Source organism: Chelon labrosus, assembly GCF_963514085.1.
Source record: "Chelon labrosus genome assembly, chromosome: 10".
Classification (NCBI taxonomy): domain Eukaryota; kingdom Metazoa; phylum Chordata; class Actinopteri; order Mugiliformes; family Mugilidae; genus Chelon; species Chelon labrosus.
In genome coordinates, this window is record NC_140360.1 from 8416162 (window position 1) to 8437812 (window position 21651).

The 21651-nt window shown below is 43.1% G+C and overlaps 2 protein-coding genes across 2 annotated transcripts in view; both read left to right on the forward strand.

Annotated features, from left to right (window-relative positions):
- LOC311493781 (cytosolic acyl coenzyme A thioester hydrolase-like) overlaps nt 1-7135 on the forward strand; it is a gene marked incomplete at its 5' end in the record, with an annotated part of 39982 nt that extends 32847 nt beyond the window's left edge. The window contains one exon of the mRNA XM_084552565.1: nt 6807-7135. Coding sequence (XP_084408691.1) covers nt 6807-6902 — 96 coding nt within the window. The 3' untranslated portion in view covers nt 6903-7135. The remainder of the gene's footprint in view (nt 1-6806) is intronic.
- A 4916-nt stretch (nt 7136-12051) lies between these two features.
- Nucleotides 12052-21651, forward strand: part of gpr153 (G protein-coupled receptor 153) — a 36553-nt gene continuing 26953 nt past the window's right edge. Inside the window, exon 1 of the mRNA XM_084553248.1 lies at nt 12052-12214. The gene's annotated coding sequence lies outside the window, so the exon portion shown is untranslated. The remainder of the gene's footprint in view (nt 12215-21651) is intronic.

A 21651-nucleotide genomic window follows, 5' to 3' on the forward strand; every position in this document is an offset into this window, starting at 1 on the left:
GCACATCCAAACTACACACACTTTATGTTTTATTCTTAGTATATATAGTATATAGTGTATTAATAAATCACTTTTTTGGTTCAGTTTTCATTCTCATCTCTTTTTTGAGCCTTTTTTCTCCCCCATAATGACCTTCAGCAGCACCAGAGAAGAAGCAGCAAAGCGTTCATTGTAGTTAAAGCTGGGCCGACAGTCAGAGCTCGCTTGTAATGATGTAAAGTTTAATAAAAGTGAATTTCTTCAGTTTCATTTGCAATTTTAAGATCTCTGGAAAGAAAACTTCTCTATATCCTTTAATATCCCATCCCATCTTATGTCCTTTAAAAGTTGCGCCTTAGTTTAGCAAATCTTTCCAACTTGAAAGTGGCAATCTCAGATATTTCCTCTAACTGCACACCTCTAACTGCTCAGCAAGGTACAGAACTCTTTTCATGCTGTGTGCAGCAATCAGATCACAGCAGAATGACAGAATGGTGCAAAAAAAAAAAGGCAGGTTATATCCTGTCTAAACTGCATTTGGTGGTGTTATCACCAGTGATCTCAGGTGTGACCAAATCCATTCATCCTTTCATCTCTGAAAATCACACATGTCAAACTTTCCTGATCATTTTCTGATATTGGTGCCATTAATTTACCGTTTTGCTACTTGTTGCGTCTTATCCAGTGCTGCTGCTGAAACTGTGATGAAGCCCAGATTATTTGAAATCTGAGAAGTCTGGCTTACAATATGAACACGAAAAGAAGTGACAGCGTAAAATATTAATCATGACTGAAGAGATGGATCCATGGACAGAGGTCCTTTCACCATTCAAAGCCAGAGTATTTGAAAGGACTCGTTTTATGTCTACAAATGAAACACCTTTCAGCATTGTTCAAAATGTCATCCTTTGTCTCTCTCCCCCTCTCTCTCTCTCTCTCCCTCTCTCTGTGTCTCACACACACACACACACACACACAGGTTAGCATCCAGACTCATGCCAGTCCAGATGGCTTTCATTTGTCTTGAGCCGGTTGCTTACAGCTTGGTTCCACTTTTGGGACGGTGACATTTGGCAGTGCCACCGATGCCCCGTGCCCACTCTAATAACAGCTCATGCCAACACAAAGGAACCCCTTTGGCATTTTGCTGGCATTGTCTGAGCACGTCCCTTTTACAAGCTTTGTCCCTGTTCCACATTTACACCAGTTGGTTTGTCCAATTCCATTCAGTCGTCCTGCTAATGGACCAACAGCACGCCAGGTGAAACAGCAGTTTTTTATTGGCCGTGTGATTGAGTGATCCAAGGCTCTGAGGTTTGTCTTTGTCTTGGTTCCCAGTGGAAGAAATTTAGATTGATATTTTAGTGATATCTATGTCCTATTATGTCAGTCAATCAGGTCATTTCACAATTTTGCTCCAAACTAAAATAGGTCAATAACTATTTAACAGATTTCTATAAAATTTTGCTAAGGCAACTATGGGGCCCCGAGAGCGAATCTTATTGAATTAATTGAGTCCCTGACCGTTCACCCATCACCAACATGAGATTGATGTTCATAGCACTATAACAAGACTGTGCTATTGCATTTTTTTTTTTTCTAATTTCTGTACTTTACTTTTTATCTCTGTTGTGCTGGTCTGCCGTCTTTAAAGGGGAATTGCTGTTTTTTACAACCTGAATCTTATTTCTGGCATAAAATACGATCATTTACTGACCCATATAACTTTGGTGTCATTTGGAGTCGTTCAGACAATATTTAGATCCGTGTATATCCATATAGTGGGAGTGACTGGGGCACCTAAACGCTATAAATAACGCATTATCTGCCGCGACACTCATTTCACCAATATTTTGTTATGATACGCTAGTGCTATTGCTCGTTGAGTCTGGAGTTACCTGTTATCATCATCCAGGGTCTGTAGATTGAGTATACAGATGAGGAGCTTGTTGAAAGGAGGAGGTGGAGGCAGAGAGAGGAACAGCTGGCCAAAGAACAACAAACCGCTGCACGTCCGTGAATAGATAACAGGTAAATCTGGACTCAACAGGGAATAACTCTAGCGTATCATAACAAGCGTATCATAGCGTATCATTATAAATATTGGTGAAATGAATGAGTTTCGCGGCAGATAATGCGTTATTTAGAGGCTGCGTTTCGGTGCCCCAGTCACTTCCACTATATGGATATACACGGATCTAAATATTGTCCAAATGACTCCAAATGACACCAAAGTTATATGGGTGAGTAAATGATCGTATTTTATGCCAGAAATAAGGTCCAGGTTGTAAAAAATAGTAGTTCCCCTTTAAACTGACTGCTGCTGCAGAGCTGCTGATTTCTCCACTGTGGAATAAATAAAGCGTTATTTCATCATATCTTTGTAGTTTTTAGTGAAATTCCATTAAATATTCCATTTGTAACACATATTATTCTTCTGCACAAGATATATTGTAATCACTTTGGTGAACAAATAACTTTTCGTCCACGTCCATCATGAAGTCCAAATGCTAATTTGTTCAGAGCTTATTTTATGGACAGAAAACTTCCTTATAGCCTCTGTGGTACATTTCACCATGCTAACATGCCAAGCAAACCATGGTAAACACTACAGCATCTAATAGAACATTTGACCATCACTGTTATTGTGAGCATATGACCATGAACATTTTAGCAGTTAGTTCAAAGCAGTTTCACAAAGCTGCTAGCGTGACTGTGGCCTTGGTCAAACCATTGTGTTTTATGTGGTATTCTTGATCTAATTGTCTAAATTTTTAATTAGAAATAGCACTACGCTGACTGGGTTTATGAGTGAAACAGACCTGGTCATGACGCGACACTATGTCAGAGACATGATTTCTGAACTATAACATCGTAATGTTTTTTTTTTTATTATTATTATTTTGTCTGAAATGGAGTGGAGATATTCAAGACACAATTTAACAAGCGTGAGCGCTTTCTGCAGTGTTGATGGGTTCTGCATCAGACAGTCACCAGTTGATGATTCTCTATAATCATAGTTATTAGACTGTAGCTTCTGTGGGAATACCAATTACATGGGGACACCAAAGGAACATTTTGAGCCTATGTTAAATTATCTCATTGAGTTATGCAAATGCAATCAGCATTAGCATTAGCACATGCGTGCACACATGCAGCCTAGAAGTAATGCACACACAAAGCATTGAGTCATATAATGATTCGGGATTTCTGCAAAATAAATAGTTTGCATGCCGTTTGGAACTGGCAGCTATCACGGCCCGAAACATTTACCAGAGAGGACTTGATGTTGTCCAAAGCAAGGCAAGAAGTACTGCATGCTACTGAACACACACTCCTACGCAGAGCTGTGGCCTGTACGTCACAGGCTGTGAAACAGCTCTTACCCAAGAGCACTATAATTGTACCATATCTGCCACCAAATTAGTTTGAAACAGAATGTGGCTGTATCTCAGAACTACACAGCATCATACACTTATCATCACATACAACCAAATCTAAAGCTTGTCCGAATGCTTAAGGGCTATGCAGTGAGACAAACAGATCTTTAGTGCATCGGGAAGTCATATCATTTATTCATTGTTTCTATGGACACAGTGGAAAAACAAAGCTGCAGAGATGCTTTGAAAATTCTATTATTTAACTTTTTCAACTCTTATTTGTTTCTTATTCCCAACGGAGAGTGAAACATGGGGGGAACATTAACTTAATGCTATTCATTGAACGTGTTTAGGGGAAAATAATAACCCCGCTCCTCTGTGCTTTAGTTACATGGCCGCAGCTCCCATGAACTACACAGCATTTGGACTTGTAATGAAATCTTGTAAACCAATCCGTGGGAAATGATGGATGTCTTTGATATATGCATTAGCTGGGCTGAGGCAGCATGATTTATAAACTTGTGTTTTGTATTAGGAGTCTGAATCACCTTGTCAGGGCTTACAGTATATTAATAATACTGTAATGGCCAGCTCCCTGCACATTTTCTTCCTGCAGTTCATTTGGCAGTCTTAACAAGCTAAATTTTCTTATTACTCCACTCCATTAACGAATAGAGATTGTAGATTATCCACTGACAACAGCAATATAACAATAAAAAAAAATGACAGAGGCGATTTTAGTGACTTACTGTGATTAGTTTCAGAGAGCTATCACTTAAGGGACAATGTGGAACTTTTACCTTCCCCTTACGGCAGTGACAATAATCACACGAACACTGGTGAGGTGTGCATAGGTCTACAGTCTACAGTCTGTCAGTCCCTTCTATCCTTTCAACCCTCTATAGGTAATGCGGATCTATCCTCATTGTCGTTCGCTTTTCTTTTTTCAGACTGTAATCTTTCCTCTGAATAGAAAGTTTCTTTTATATCTGAAGCATTCAAACCTTTTAATTTTAGACGTTTCTTTCTTCGTGGCGCTACGTTTGGATTTGTGGTTCTTAGGTGCTAGCCAAAAATTCAGAGACACACTGGGTTGCGTGGTTGTACAGCTCTGATCTTGTCATACATAAATGAAAGACGTGCACATGATCTAAGTGTTACTGCTGAGTTTAGAGCATAGACTGTAAAAAAAAGTGGACTCCATGACAGCTCCTCAAAAGTGAAGCCAAAATATGTGGAGCTCCCCCTGGTGGCCGGCTGCAGTATAGGTCACATCTAGAAACTAAAACACTAGAGTACGAAGTTTTGGTAGTTAATATAATGCTAAGGTATGTTCAAGTTTCCATTTTTCTGAGAAATTTGGCTATAAAAACAGGATGTGACATCATGATGATTGACAGTTACTGCTGACAGCTGCTCTGTGAAGAGATCTCATACGCCTGTGAGAGCAGAAAAAACACAAGTGCAATGTATAATCCAACATTTCTTTGTAAACGGTAGAGGTAGAGCAGAGCGCAGTATTAATCAAACATGACTGCGTCTAGCGGACGTGTGGGCAGGTCGTTGATAACGCGGCTGCACTCTCGGGCAGTACTGCACGGACTCTGGCTCCAAACTCGCAGTTTCGACCAATGGGAGGAAGTCGAGCACGTGTCGTCCTTTAATTTCAACAATCTGTGGTCGAGAGGCATTTGAGATGACATGGTCTCACTTGTATCTAAGCAACGCGGTTTGCCTTAAAGGCACATGTCACAGTTGCAACTATTGCACTGGCCACCAGAGAACCCAAGTTCCATTCACCAAACTCCTTAGCTGCTCTCACTCACTCCGGTCGCTCCCCTCTCTCACAATTACTCGGCTGCTAAATTGCTTAATCAACATTGTGTGGACGGGCTTTAAGGGCTTCAATGTAGCAGACGTTCATGTATAGGAATATGTTCTTCCCTCATTTAAATGCACTGTATTTCCAGTATTGTTTTAAATGTAAACCTGCAGTCCTATAGATATTTGACTTCATAATCAGAAACTTGCAATTTTATGCACCAGAACAAGATTTCTAGTGACGTATTTGATTTGGTCAGCAACAAGTAAATGAATTTTCTGACAAACATATTTTCAGCTCAGTATTTCTGTTTATGTACGTTTTTTAATGGCTGCACTGTGTTGGAACTTGGTCTTTCTCTCTCTCTCTCTCTCTCTCTCTCTCTCTCTCCCTCTCCCTTTTTTTTTGAAACTCATTGAACTGGAACTATGCATTACTTTCAGTTGAACGGCAAAAGCAAAACTGACTGAGCAGTATGCTGACTGTTATATAACCATCAAACAAACACACCAATACTACAGCTGTACGCTCTCAGACCTGCGCCATAAATAAGACATTCCCACTGGTGTTATTTTTAATATCATCATCACATTTGAGTCGTATGACCCCCACTGGGCTTGTCCCTGGCAGGATGTTTTGTCATATTTGTTACCACCCTGCTCTCTCCATAAACTTGAGGTGCCATCTGTCAGCTTTGCACCCTGTTCCTCTGAGTGGCAGGTGCTCTTGAATCTGCCAACCACCTGGTGTGCCCACCGCGAAGAGCCTCCGTCTGAACGTTTCATTAATGCTCGCATTCACTTGTACATGTTACATAGAGAAAAAAAAAAAAAAACACGTTACATGCTCGCACATCCAGCCGTGTGCAGTGCAGATGAGAGGGTGGGAAAGCGGGAAGCGCAGTAAAAGTGAGTGTTGACACCGTCACTGGTGGCGGCATTGTTGTTCAAGTCATGAGGTTTCCAGGCAGTCTAATTAAACTGTACAAAGTGTTTCCGCCCACGAACTCCGTGTGAGCGAAGGCAGAGAAGAAAAAAAGAAAAGAGTTGTTCTTCACAGGAATGAAAGTGCTGCACAGAATTAAAAAAAAAAGTGAAAAGTGATTCTTGGCAGCTGTAAATCCAGGGGGGGCTTTCCAGAATTCCTGTAATGTTGCTCTTGACATCAAAAATACTGCATGAAGCGGTCCTATGCCCTGATTAAGGTTGGTCAAGGGAGGGTTTGACATTTCCTGCAGTGTTCCTGTTCCTTTACTCGTTGCTCACATGTTGAACAGCCAGGTGGGGACATGTCTTTTAGTGTTGCAGTCAAAATATATTCCCTAACGTGTTACTGAAATGCCTTTAAAAGCATGCAGACTCAAACCAGCTTCAAATGTGTTGCCGCGCCGCAAAATGCCTCGCTTCTTTATCATCTTCCTGCATACATTATGCAGTAATGACGCAGGGCCTCTCCAAGTTTCGCCAAGAAGATGAACGGCGTCTACAGTGGCGCGGTCTGGTGAATTAGATCAGAGCTTCGCCCACAGTTAATACAATAAGGAGAAGGGAAACATCCCGGTGCACGATATGCGTGGATGATAAATTTATGCCTGAAAACGAATCTTTTGTGTTTTTGCTGTTTAGATTAAAGGGGAGGACGAGCAGAGGCGTTTCGAGGAGGGCAAAGCGCGCTACCTCCAGCAGAAAGAAAAGAGGCTCGCAGAAAAGGAGCGCCACTGAGGGCCATTGACCCCACCAGACATCAGAAACCCTCTCTTCTGTTTGTGTCCACTAATAGCTGTTTATCTATGTAAGAGTATAATTTATTTTGGGGGTGCCTCTATTTATGTATGAAATCTATCACTGAACACTGACACAATGCGAACGGATAGTCTGACTGTGTGTAGAAGGATTATTTTGTTTGCAGGAGATCTTCAAGCGTGAGGAGCTAATGATGGTGTCAGTGCAAAGTGATAGTCCAAGCACCGGCACCGTGATGAATAACTGAGTGAATAATAATGAATAAAAGGCCCAAGCGCGAGTCCGGGCTCTCGTCTCGTGTCCTTGCTAGTTTGACAGCGGTGATGTCATTGTCTTGGGCATGCCTTGGCAGCGAGGGCACACGCTAGCCATCTTTTCAGCACTGTGTCTTTCACAGAGGAATCAGGGGAGCTCGGGGGGGTTTTGACTCAACTTGCATCTCTCCCACGTCCCTACCCCCTCCTTCCTCCCTGCTCTCCTTCTCTGCCTGTCGACTCCAGTGTTCACTCTGCTTTATCGTGCTCTCCGTCCCCTGCTTACCAGCATCTCCTCATCCGTCTCCGTTGTCTTGCAATTCACGCTGTTTGTCCTTCTCTTTCCTCCTCTGTTCTGTGTCCTAACAGTCTTGCACGGATTTCTCAGCCTTATAAACTAGAAGGGGAAAAAATATGATTCTCTTTGCATGTGTCCCGGTTTTGTGATGAGATCAGAAATGGGCATCTGGCCAATGAGAAATCAATGTCCCCACTCAAGCCTCTGATTATTAACCTGCCATAAAAAGAAAACTGTTCAAATATTTGTTTTTTTATTCTGTTTGAGACTGTTTGTCTCAGAATAGAATCTGATTCGTCAGGGGAAGCAGGCAGGCTTCAGTCTGTGCAACAGATGGCTGAGACTAATTTGAGATCAAAACCCAAGTGGAAAAAAAAAAAAAAGATAAAAGCCGAGGGATCTCAGTGTTGAACAGAAAGCAAACGCAGGTCTAATCCTCAGTAAAATGCCTTTGTGTTTGGACCTCTCTTCCTCCTCGTACTATTTTTCTTACACGGAAAGAAGCTGATTTGTCATTGGAACTTGAAGGTTATTGTTTTTCCCTCCGACCCTGCAGCCAGAACAGTTTGTGTGCTTTTCATTTCCTTCATGAAAACAAAGTTAGGCCCAAGCTGCACCGGGGGGATGTATCTATTTTTAACCCCAGTGAAGCAGAGGCATCTTGTGGGAGAAGGAGAACACAGGGAGAGAGAACGCAGCACAGGGGGACAGGATGCATCTCCGATGGCAAGAAAACACTACTAGGGAAATATGACCTGAGTGAAAAGCATCCGCCTCGTGTACGACATTAGCACGAGCACGTCTGACGGTCTCCTCTCTGAAAACACATCATCTCTCGTCATTCACAACAATGTTCATTACTGTCTTCAGCCATTTCAGCTGGTAGCAGCTGGCTTTTACACACAGAGACACAATATGGTAACCATGGTTACTTATCTGGAAGAACAGACTTAAAATGGAAGAGGTGACATTATCAGAAATAGATGTTTCTCTTTCAGTGCCGTCAGAAATGTTTGAGGTCTTGCAAACCCCATGTGGAAAAATCGTCTTCTGCCTGAACTGGTGTACTTACTTAATGCATGCAAGACGCTGACACCGGAGGAGGCTTCATGTCAAACAGTTCCCCCCCCCAGGGAATAAGAATAATGGAATGAAGACAAAAAAAAGCTGATCCCGTATTTCCACTCATGTCTTTGCATCTAAATTAGGGGATATGAGCTCTGCTGTAACCCAGTGCAAAGACACTGACAGGGCTACTTAGATGAATGATCCTCTGGTGCTGCAGAAAAACCCTTAAGGACTTTGAGGGAAGGATAAATGATAAAGCGAGGTGCTGCTCAGAAAACTCTCGGCTTTCATTACCGAGTGACCTCCTTTGCATTTTCTCCGAGCTCCGTGCTCGCAGCTCCAGGACGTGTCGTCAGTCATTTTCTGGCAGTGGGGGCTTTTGCTTCCACACATGAGACAAAACACAGCAACCTGAGCCGTGCGCGCACATTATACTTCAAGGTCACTTGTGCAAAATAAGTCTGTCAATATTTCCGCGAGGCCTCCGTTAAGTTGGTTGGCGGATGCCGCGGATGCTTAAAGACGAAAGCATCACACAGAAAAGTCAATGATACCCTTGATTTCTTTTTGAAAAGTAGTTGTTTTTTCCTGGAACACCTTCACAGAGGCAGAGATACGAGCCCTACATTCAGACACCCTGTGTTTTCTGGGCTTGGAGCCAGCAGGGCTTTCCTTGCAGAGGAGTAGGTGATGGGCTGCACGTTGTCTGGCCTGGAACCTCCCTCCTTTTCAGTCACAGCGGACCTCACTGGGAGTACTACTAAATTTGGCTACCCCTGACTGTAAGGTACACAAACTCCTCCGCACAGGGGAGTGTCAGTCCTGAGAGGATGTGGAAAAATAGACTGTAAGAGAGCAAATCACATCGACAGGATATTCAAAACAGTTTTAAGTATTAAAGAGCCACCCATTCTATTCTTGTGTGTGTGATGTGAGATCGTGGAGCTGATGGTGAGCGCGGGGGCAGCCCGATGCCAGTGGAGCCAGTGGGCGGGAATGCCTTCTGTTGCTTTTTACTTCCAGGTCACCGAGCATTACACAAACTCCAGCTCTCTTGCCTTGTCTGCTTCTAATGATTGATTGATTTAAGTTTAAAATGCAACAATAAAGCATCTGTACTAGCAAGCTGCCCCCGCTCACGCCGTCATACCCGACAACAAATTACACAAGCCCTATCAGGGATACGTTTGATTTGTTTTCCGCGAGCCAGGAGGCCAGACTTAATTTATGCCTATTATAATTCTGTAAATGGATTGCTAATTCATGCAGCCTCCGATCTGCTGAAGCAGTCCTTTTACCCTGACATCTCACTAATGAACGTATTAATTAAAGACTCTCTGAGATGAAGATAGAATAAGGACGGATTCTGCGGAGTCATGCTGTTCAAAAGTAACCGACGCTTGAGACCCGTCTCCGAATCAAATTGCACAATTCGCTTTAAGGTTGCCAGAAAATGTGCATGTGCCGTCACAGACAGAGACGAGTTTTGTTCATCCTCACTGACAGCTGTCCTCTTGCGTTCTTTCTCTCTCACTCTCAGCTTCTGCTTTTTCATCTGGTTTCCATCGTCTCAGATTGTGTTTCCTCAAGAGGAGTCTTTTCTTCAGCTGCCGTTGTTTGGCAGTTTAAGAGACCCTATATATTTTTTAAAAACGAGCATGCTCTTCAGGTATGGACCTGAAAATGTGGCCATTTACCTGCACGGAGGTAACAGAGGTAAAACTCTGTTGAAGCACAACCCGAGACTCCACGTAGCTCTGATGTGCACCACGTACCACCGTGACATGATCGGTGGGGTGTAAGGGTTGCTATTTTCTATTTGGAACCTGCTGTTAAATGAAAAAAAAACAGTCTTTTTATAACATGGGTTGTTCTTAAATGACCTCTATTTCCAATTTTGCTGCTGAGGTCACGGGATACAGTGACATCTTTAGAAACGGTTGGTGGAATCCAACAGGGAGAGCAGCAAGAGACTTTAAATAAATCTCCAGTTTACGCCGGTTATTTAAGCCGCTCCTATGTTAGAATTAAGATTAAACATGGGTTTGTGATGATCTCCCAAACGTGGTTTAAAACAGGACTAAATCCTCGAGTGAAAAATAGTGTTTGTACTGCTCTAATACTGTAGCTAGCCATGGAAAAAAAGCATGCAGTGGCTGCCTTGCTGGTCATTCTGCTCTCGGGAAGATTCAGCCAGCCAAGAGACAGACCACAAATCTAACAGGTCTGGCTTTCTCTGCAATGCACCTCTCTCCGCTGTGGCCAAACAGGATACATTTACACGCGGTAGTTGACGGGATAATTCAGTTTCACTCCCTTATGATTGAATAATTAGAATGAAATGATTGAGACTCTAGTGCAGATTTAGATACTGCAGGCATTGACAGGATCAGCTGCAAAACAGAGGGAAATTTCTAATCCTGCCTCAGTATCTGAGAACCTTTTTGATTTGGTGCTGCACGGCCAGCTCTCAGGTGTGTTTGTGTGTATCCTTTTTTAATGAATGGGAAGCAGGGAGCCTGCGCGCTGCTGCTGCTGCTGCTGCTGCTGCTGCTGCTCATCAGACCATCCTCCAAATAAACCAAAATGGAAATAAAACATTATTACAGTGCAAAAACCAAGGCGCCGTGGACCTCTCTGTGCCTCTCCTCTCATGTAGGGCCTATTAGATTTCTCACTGGGTACAATCTAAGCCCTGCGGGATGAAAGCCGCTCTTACAGAATCATCCAGGGAAGGAGTCTTATATAACAAGTCGTATAATGTCAATGAAAAGACCCATGTAAAGGAGCATGAATAACACCAGGAAATAGGGAGTATCAATGATTGGTTCTTACAGCAGATTCAATTCACTGGTTATAAAAACTAATAATAATAATAAAAAAGTTTTGAGGATAATTAAGATTAAATTATAACTAACTGCAAAAAGCTAACATCCTGGTTTCCTTCTGTGTCCAAGTACACGAAGTGTGTTTAAGATCAACTTATTCAAATTAGACCTTTAACAAAAAAAATATGTTCATTCATAATTGGTTCTGGGACATTTTTATTTATTTATTTTTCATTTATTCAAATGAAACATGCAACACGCAAGAGCAGCCCCTTGCTTTGTCAAAACGCCGACCTCTTTTCCATGAATTATTTCTTATTGCGGTTCACTCCCACGGCCACGGAGCGTCTGACTCGCGGACGAGCCCGAGCAGCCGGGAGCGCGCAGCAGTCATGCCTCATCCGTCGCTCGCCTCGCCAGCGCCGGAGAACGGAGGAAGAAATTCGTGCTTTGCCTAAAATCACCAGCTCTCTCTCTCTCTTTCTTTCTCTCTCTCTCTGCTTCTTTGCGCTCTTGCTGCCGTGCGAGCCGCCGCTTCGTTGGGGGGGAACAAACTGACATTTATCACCAAAACCGCTCGATAATTTGCCATTTATCCCCCCCCCCCCCCACACACACACATCCTCGCCGCCAATGAGACAAAAGGGGGCAACAAGATACGAGAGAGGAGTACAGCTGTGTGCGGTGTAGTTGTGTTTCTCCCTTCATTTCGCAGGTCGTCGCTTTAACTTGGCGCCGGTCGGTTTGGACATGGACATGCCGGGGAGACACTTGGACGCGGCTGGACTGGTGTGACTGTGTTGGTCATTCCGCGGAACAATGCGCCCGAGCGTCTTGTGAAAGGTAAGGATCACACTCGCACAGCTGATCGGGATGATGCCACGCTCCCTGGCGATCAACTCATTCATAGTGGGATGTTAAAAAAAAAAACAATGAGCAGCCGTCACCCAAACAGGTGGTGCCCTGCAGCACCAGCAGGTGATGTGCAAAAAAAATATGCTTTAAATATACTTAATAAAATTCATTTTAATGCAGTGCAGATCTGACCTATATTGAGGATGACATTATTCTCAAATGGTATGCAAGATGAACCGAGAGTGGCCTGACTGAAAGGTTGAGAGACTGTAAGCCACGTTATAAGTTAACTGAGTGAGGAGCGTTGTTTAAATGATAGGCCTGAGTGCTGTAAAACAGGGACAAATAACCTACAGAGTGTGCTGTAATCACACATCATCACTCGTACACGTTCAAACTTATGCAGGCAAGTCCTGCAAATGTGGTACACCTCCTCTTTCGGTTTGATCCGTGCCACTTTGTGCCTTCCTGTCTCGTGTTGTTATATGTACATGTCAAGATATAGGAGTCCTACTTGTTTATTCCAACTCCAAAAATGTGCCATTTACTAATTTCAATACAAGACTGAGGCATAAAAATGAATACCGGTGAGGTTCTCGACTGTATTCAAGTCACAAGTTTGGTTTATATGTTACTGTGGACGTGTAGTAATGCATGGTGGCATAATTAGACACAAATAATACTGATTAGACATTTAACTCTGTGATATTTTGCACTGTTTTGTGCACAGTTTTCATAATGAGCAGTTGATCTACACTTTTGAGTGCCATTTTTTTTGTTTAACACGGTTCCCGTCAGTGAAGAAACAGAGGAGGGAAAGGATTTCACGTAGTCACAAGTGCGAAAGTGGCCATGCAAGCCGGCGATCACTTTCACCGCTCGGACAAACTGCTGGAAGTCTCAGCGTGACAGTTGTTGCTACACCACAAAGCCTCACAACAGATCTCAGTGTTTTGCAGGGCATGTGTGACATTTTGTTTGTCACACGTTTGCCTCTGTCATTTTGTGACCGCGTTAGCCTGCGTTCACACTGTTGTTGTTGTTGTTTTTTTTTTTTTTTCACCCACGTCACAATGACCGTCTTCCTTTGGACGGCATGTGTTGGTGATGACAATGAGAGGATTTACGTTCCTCTCCGGATGCCTCCTGCTAGTTGTGATCTACTGTATGGCGCTGATCTATGACCTGAGTCACTTAAACTGCAAGCCTGTTTACAAGACAAACCCTTCTGCCATATGGTTTCCAGTTATCCGGGCCGCACAGTCGTAGCTGGAGGTAGCTTAACATAAACAGGGAGAAAAGGAGGAAAGGCTCAAGGGTTGGGTTTGTGATGGAAAATTCAGCCGCTTAGTCTGTTACAAGCCGGACACTCGGCTAGGACGAGCACTCACAAGCTCTCCAGGAAGCTCCAACAGCATGCTGGAGTCTGGCTTGTAATCTCTCGTACCTTTGACCTGATTATTAAATTCGTGTTTAGCCCTCCTCTTGAGGCTGATTGCACCATCATGACTGGTAATGTTAGGTATTTATTGCTGCTTTGTGTTGCTGGAAAATCAAGTGCAGAGAGGGGACTTTTTGGAAGTCACGGTGGATGACACATTAGTGCTGGAAGCTTGCATTTTTTTCTGTTCCCTGAGCACAGTATTTAATATTAAATAGTAGTTTGTTAATGCATTTTCATGAAAGCAACAAACTGAGAAGTAGTCTGAACTTGCTTGGCTCTTTAACAGATTATCTATCTGTTTGGGAGTTTCTCTGATCAGTTGCAATGTATGTTTTAGATTTTAACTGTGGAAGAAAATACACTTAAGCTTGTCTTGTTAGGCAGAGAAGAACCCAACACACTCAGTTTAGCAGCACTGCAAAAGCCAGTTCTATTTATGGTTATGGCTGCTACCTTGTTGTTACACTATCTTGGATATTGACGGGAAATGTGGAAACGAGGCTAATGACGTGCAGCAAAGGTGCAGCCAAATGGGTTATTGTTTTTTCATGTAATGTCGGAATAATTGAATAAATTAGTTCCTGGATGGGAAAACACGTAAAGTTGGCAATAGTTTTGGTACAGGACTTGCCGAGTTGTTGACGTCCTACGTGCGGAAAAATGGCGGACGTAGTGTCCCAGACCCAAACTGGGTAAATGTTCCAGTTTAGTTTTGTCACTTGAGAAGCTGCATATGGATGCATCTCTTGCTTTAGAGCATACAGGCAATTTATGATCGTCATGAAAATGTTTGGAATTAATCGTGGCTCCGTCGGTTTGTTTCCTTCCCTCTCCGTTGTCACACAAACACTGGAAACAGATACCACGATGTTGTTTAAACGCTCAGAGCGAGACACATACCAGACATCTTGTTTGTAGAGTCCATGTTGTTTCCACATTCTGATGTAAAACCACAAGGGTACGAATTTGATTTAAGTAGGAAATGAGGCCATATGAGGAACATGTGAATGGACCAGACTGTTGACTTTGTATTATTTGAGTATCTCGATATTTTACGGCAGTTCTGAAACTTTGACGTTATCTTCTAATCACACCTCGTCCATGTACTCAATTCGGTATTCATATAGCGGCACATTGACCAGGGAGGTTGCTTAGGATTCATCCTGATTTGATGCAGAGACTACAGCAGGAAGGTATTGATTCTATGGAGAAATTGTCTAAGCTTACCTCTCTTGAAGGGAAGCTCAAAGGTCGAGGTCACGCAGCACCCCTAGGGCTTTCATTTTTCTGATGACTGGCGCTGGCAGACTTTCCCTGGCTATTTAGAGTAACACAAGACCAAAGTTTAGTGTGCATTAGCCGTTATGTTGTTCAAGTGTGAATGAGCATTCTTCTAAGGAGCGCGGTGCTCTTTATTTATGCGAGGTGACAAGATTTCATATACTGTAAGATGATCTTTCAATAGAGCAACTATCCGGGCGCGCTTCATCGTAGAGTGCCCACTCGCAGCCGATGACAAAAGACAAATATGAAAGTGCACGTACTCGAGGACTGAAACAACAACAATAACATGTTGTGAGTGCAAGCCCTTTCCATTTAATCACAGCGTTTCACTAATGCTCAGCAGGGTGGCAGGAGGAGTTGGCAGCCCCCGTTCTCTAACCACACTCAAGCCCCGGCTCCGCTGAAGTCTCTAAACCAAGGCTGAAGGTATAAAGGATTCCAGTAGCTTTAATCCCCTACTCTGGTGTTTTTAACCAATTCACCAAGGTTTGAAAGTTTGAAAGACTAGACACAGGCAATTTACAGGCCATTTACTTAAAAATGTTTACACAAGCGAGCAAAATGATCAATTTATTCTGGAACGCAAATGACGTTGACCCAACCAGCTTCACAAACTGCATCAAATATTAATTTAAATTGATTGCGTTCCGCTTAATTGCTTCCTTGTCCATTTATCTTGGAGAAATTTATGCCGGGACTGTCCCAGGATACAAAGTGCTGCACTCGATATGCAGCACTTGTCAGCAAAGACCTTACATGATGATGATTCATAGAGTACTGGAGTATTATTTAGGGAATTGTGATTGTGAGTCAGGGAGTTATTACAAGCTAATGATGGTCTCACAAATGTAAACCAACTGACTGTGGAAAATTCCAGTAAATGCAGAGAAATTCTGCGTGCCATTGACCGGTTTGCCCCAATTGGGGATTGATTATTCTCTGGGAAAGATCTGCTGGGCCGATTCAACGATTTGGGCGAGCTAACAGCGATGTAGTCGTACACGTCACCTGAGCTCCATGGAGTTGAAATAGTTTACAATAAAATGGCTCTGATTGGTTGTAGTACTGTCCAACTGTGTATGGAGTTATTTATAACACGGCACATAATGAAATTCCAATGGAGTGTTACCATTCATGTAAAGTTGAACATTTTAACATCAGCCTCAAGTGGATATTTGAGGAACTGCAGTTTGTGCCTCTTGCGCTTTGGCTTCCTTTTCAGCCCTAGAGTTTAAAAATGTGTGTAATACTGCAATGAAGGTGTGTTACTAGAGCAATAACATTTTTAAAAATACATAGATAAGGGAATCATGCAGTTTCTGTGATCCTGAGTTTTTTTTTTTTTCCTGCTGAATGTTTCCTGCAAGACTGATGCAGTTGCTATGCAACGTACACAATAAGAGATTCAGTCCGGTTACAGTGCAGTGAAGCAGAGTGCCTAATGTTATAGCAGTTTACCAATAGCTTATCCCATATAGCGATGATAAGGGCGTGACACACAAAGCTCTCTGGATGTCATGTAAATGAAAGCAACCGGGAGTGTTGGTCTAGAAGTGAGAGGACGTGTGCTTGTTTGAAAGTTTCTAACTTTCCTTCCTCCTTTGAGTTTATAGCCCAGTGTGAACACACAGAGAGAGGATAGAGAGAGGGCATGAGCAAGGAATTTTGAATGGAGCCACATACCATACAATAAAATAAGAAGTAATGAGGTCATACAGTAGATACCATAGGGGCTTCTGGTATTAACTCACAGCCGGTCAGGACTGGGAAGGACGAACTGCCATAGGGATGAAAGACAATATTTTTTGCTTTATTCATTTTTAATTTTAATTTTTTCTCCTTCCTTTGACTTTATTCACTGTGCAGAGAGCAGCAGGAAGCCGGACCGCATAAAAAGACGTCTTAAAAATGTAAACCAATATGTCCCGAGAGATTACAAACATTGCCTCCTACAGAGGTCGATCACCTGTATGGAAGTATCTTATGCGGGACAGTGGGTTTAAGTCGGTCCTGCTGATGATTTGTCATCTCTCCAGGACTCGCACTGATAACTAGATAATGAGCCCTCAGTGGAGATTAGTAAGATTGATAATGTACCGGACTCGGAGAGCCAGCCTAATCTTTCATGGAGTAAAGGAGAACTCTTCACCTGCAGTGTGTGGGTGATGGCATGCAACATGTAAACTGCAGGAGACTGTGCAAAAACATAATATTTTCATGAGTGGAACCCATTTGCAGATGAGAAAAAAAAGTCAACACCAAAAAAAAAAGGTCACATACTCTAATATTTCATTGGACCGCCTTTAGCTTTCATTGCAGCATACACTCACTGTGGCATTGTTCCGATAAGCTTCTGCAATGTCACCAGATTTATTTCCATCCAGTGTTGCATTAATTTTCCACCAAGATCTTGTTTTGATGATGGGAGAGTCTGACCACTGAACAAAGCCTTCTCCAGCACATCCCAAAGATTCTCAATGGGGTTAAGGTCTGGACTCTGTGGTGGCCAATCCATGTGTGAAAATGATGTCTCATGCTCCCTGAACCACTCTTTCACAATTTGAGCCCCATGAATCCTGGCATTGTCATCTTGGAATATGCCCGTGAACATCAGGGAAGAAAAAATCCATTGATGGAATAACCTGGTCATTCAGTATATTCAGGTAGTCAGCTGACCTCATTCTTTGGACACATAATGTTGCTGAACCTAGACCTGAGCAACTGCAGCAACCCCAGATCATAGCACTGCCCTCACAGGCTTGTACAGTAGACACCAGGCATGATGGGTGCATCACTTCATCTGCCTCTCTTCTTACCCTGATGCCCCCATCACTCTGGAACAGGGTAAATCTGGACTCATCAGACCACATGACCTTCTTCCACTGAGTCCAATCTTAGCCTCACTGATTAGTGGTTTTCTTAAGGCTGCACAGCTGTTCAGTCCAAATCCCTTGAGTTCCCTTGCCTTGTATGTTTGGAAATGCTCTTACTTTCACTATTAAACATAGCCCTGAGTTCTACTGTTGTTTTTCTTCGATTTGTTAAATACCTTGTTGCCAGCTGAAAGATAATCGCCCAAAAGGAGGCTCATACCTGTTTGCTTAGTTAAATCCAGGTGGCGACTTTGTTTTGGACAGGCAGTGTATTTTACCCCCTCCCACCCGTATTGCGTTGATGTCAGTGGCATCAACGCAATATAACTCACATTTCACTGATACATTCAACCCTGTGAACCATCTTCCACCTGACTTCTCCAATTCAGTTGGACTTCCCATCAACCTTGTTGCTTCTTATAAACAGCCCACTGCGTGTGCATTCCTCTGAGCCCTGACGACCACCTTCAAGTCCCTTCTTGGCACGAAGGTCTGGCTCTGAAAATGGGAAAACATCAGAGTTAGCGTTGTTGTTAGCAACAGTTTTGTGATCCATGTTTCAATATTGTCAGGAAGGGTATGTCAGTTAGGTGGACTGTTAGAAATCACTTCATGCCTCTGTAGTCCATCGACACTGGCAAAGTAAGCAGTCGGTGTCTTTTTATCACGTAGCCTTTCGTTGGCGTGTGCACATTCCCGGATCTTTTCATTCTTTTGTTTTTTTCTGGCTTTTTTTAAATGAACTTTCGAGTGACCTACCTGGGACGTCTCCAACCAAGAACCACTGGAGGACATTAATACAGTTGTAGGGTATTCAGTGTCTGTTATGTAGGCTCTCAGTCATGCAGGTCTCAGTATTTCCAAAACAAATCCCAAACAAAGAAAACTGTCTTGCTTTGTTTTAGCTTTGTATTACATGTAGTCATAGTTTTCACTTTCCTCCTCCTCAATAACTCATGTGTGGTTGCTGCGCTGTATTAGGGATCACTGTCACATTGGAAACTCTCTGTAATGACAAACTTCCTGAGACCGGGATCCTGGCTCGGTTATGCAAACTTGCAATTATAGTGCATCCATTCCCCTACACGTCTTTCACTCATGCCGCCCCCATCTCGGCGCTCCCACCTTCATGTTTCTCCCGTTGGTGCCGTCACTGTGGTAGTCCTGGCCACGTCCACACGCTAGACTCCATTGAATTCCTGTTCTTTGGCAAATTAAAATTAGTCGTGTTGTGATCACTGGTTTTCTTCTCGGACATCCTCCGTAGTCACTGGCCTCACGCAGCGTCCTTCACGCTGTCTGAGCCATCAATGACACAACAGTTTCCACAGATAATCCTTGTGCCAAGTCAGAAGAGCTTGCCATCTGTTTTTCAGTTGTAGGCTATTTAAATAGTGTGCACCTTGTGTTTTTGGTAGTATGGTTCTTCCTTTATCTCTTAGCTGCTGTTGTAGATCTTTGGTGGATGCCTGCTGGTACCTTTGTGATCTCTCCCATCTTATGATACTTCACAGTCAGGTCTTACTTGTTCAGGCTGTTTCTTGTCATGTGAATCCATGTTGTATGCAACACAACCCAGACCAAAACCGAGAAAGTTGTGGCGTCTCCAGATCATCTGCTCTCTCAGCAGGAGTCTGATCCTCATGTATTAACGGCTCCATCAAAACCAGGAAGAACTTCTGGTAAATAATTTTTCCTGGATTGATGTTGCAAATACAAGACTCTGGATTATTCTAACTCAAATTGAATATGTTAATTCCATGTCGGGGTGATCTTGGATCGGAAAATGGGAAACACCACAGTGGCAAGTTTCAGAGGTTCGGCTGCTTGGGCAGTTTAAAGTTTCCACGTCATGCTAAGTTGTGAGGGTGGGAGTTGAGAATTGGTTCTTGTCTGATCTTTCTCAATTCACTCTGTCATTGCTGGCATGTTTCATTGGCAGTTTTGTATTCCAAGGCAATCACAGCAAACTCGCAATTGTACATAGTCCAAAGTTTGGCCTCATTTCACCCATAAATACAGCAGTACTAGCTGTGATGTTTGTACAATGAGAATTCCGAGTAAGGTTGGAAACGCTGGCAATATGCACGGAAACACTGTTTTTTTTTTTTTTGTTTTTTTTGACACTGAAAAGCTGCACAAGCCAACCTTCTTTCCACACACACATCAGAAAGCAGTAAGGGAAAATGATTAAGGATGGGATCGTTAAGCAGAATCCATAACAGCATTTGTTTCAATATATTTTCATCAATTCCCATCCCAATAAAATTACTTATCTGAAATCAAATTCTGCTGTAACGTTGTTCTGAACAGTAAAGGTCAAACCTCCAAGTGAAAAAAAAAAAGCAGTTCAGTAGAAATACACAGATAAGCCACAACATTAAAACCACTGGCAGGAGAAGTAAATAACATTGACCATCGTGTGACAATACAATGTTCTGGTGGAAAACTTTTGGACGTGGATGTTACTTAGACATGTAGCACCCATCTAGACCAGACCAGGCACCCCCACCCCATAGCAATGACACTCCCCTCAACCCATGGCACCCAGACACCACAGGACACCCTCAGAAGGCCCATGTCCATTCTCTGATGAGTCACAACTGTTTAGGAGGCACAAGGGAGACCTACACAATACTAGGAAGGTGGTCATAATGTTATGTCTGATCGGTGTATACATGAGGCTACAGCTGGTCATGATGGGCATCCATGAGGATCACACAATGAACATTTTGACATGAGATGAGAGTGACACAGATATGATCTAACCACGGACAAAACATTGCCTGTTATAATCCATGGCTCAGGTTTTATTCATTTATATTGTATTAGGTTCCCTTTTAGCGGCAGAGCACAAATGTCCAGGATTAGGAACATGAACACTAATATGAAAGATCGGTCAACATAACTAAATAAGGGGAACTGACCCCAGCCAGAGAGAAATAACAGGATGTTTACAGACAAGAGATATGATTTAAATAACTATAAATCAGACAGCAGCGCAGTGAGCTTAGATGTTTTTTTTGCTTTTAAGTGGGGTGGAGAATTGTATGTCTGGCCCTGACATTCTCTCTACAAGAGCTGTAGAGTACTGCACCGAGAGCGCTTGTAACTGTAAAGCTAAAGCAGGGTGCTGCAAATAAAAGCATACCTGCTGAATTTGAAAACTAATGCATGTGTCATGTGTGAGCATCAGAGATGTAGTGTTAAATACGGAGCCTGTGCCCTGGGGACGGCACCACTACTACCTCCCACGGCCAAGCATTTTCCTCCCCGACTGCTCCAGGGATGAAGTGGCTGGTCGGGCATAAAACCCCATGCATCACACCTGTCAGCAGGGAGCTCATAAAAGCGGTCCACTCTGTGTTTTACTCCAGTGCCTGCCGACGCGTGGCTTAGAGATGTGTGTCAGTGCTGCGCTCTGCACCCAGCACACTGACCAACATTGTGCTGACGTACGCGGTTGGAAAGAGCCTCGGAAATCATCATTTTCCTTGACGCGGGTTTCTACGTAGCTACTGCTCTGATCTCATTCAGGCTCGCTGTCGTCCATTTTGGCCTTTGTTTTAACACAGAAATCCAGCTTTACCCTTTATGCCAAAATGTGTCCGGGCACACTTGTCTCTTCTTCTGTGTCTCGTCCGATAATAGTTGGAGATGAAGGAGGAAATTGTGTTTTGTCTCTTTCTTCGATAAAAAAAAAAAAAAAAAAAAGACTAATGTGCAAAGTGATAAGTCAGTCATCCAGGAGAAGCACGATTTCGCTACACAGCACAGTTCCCTACGCAGCAGTTTTCACAAGGCCTCCTCAACGCTGCTGATGT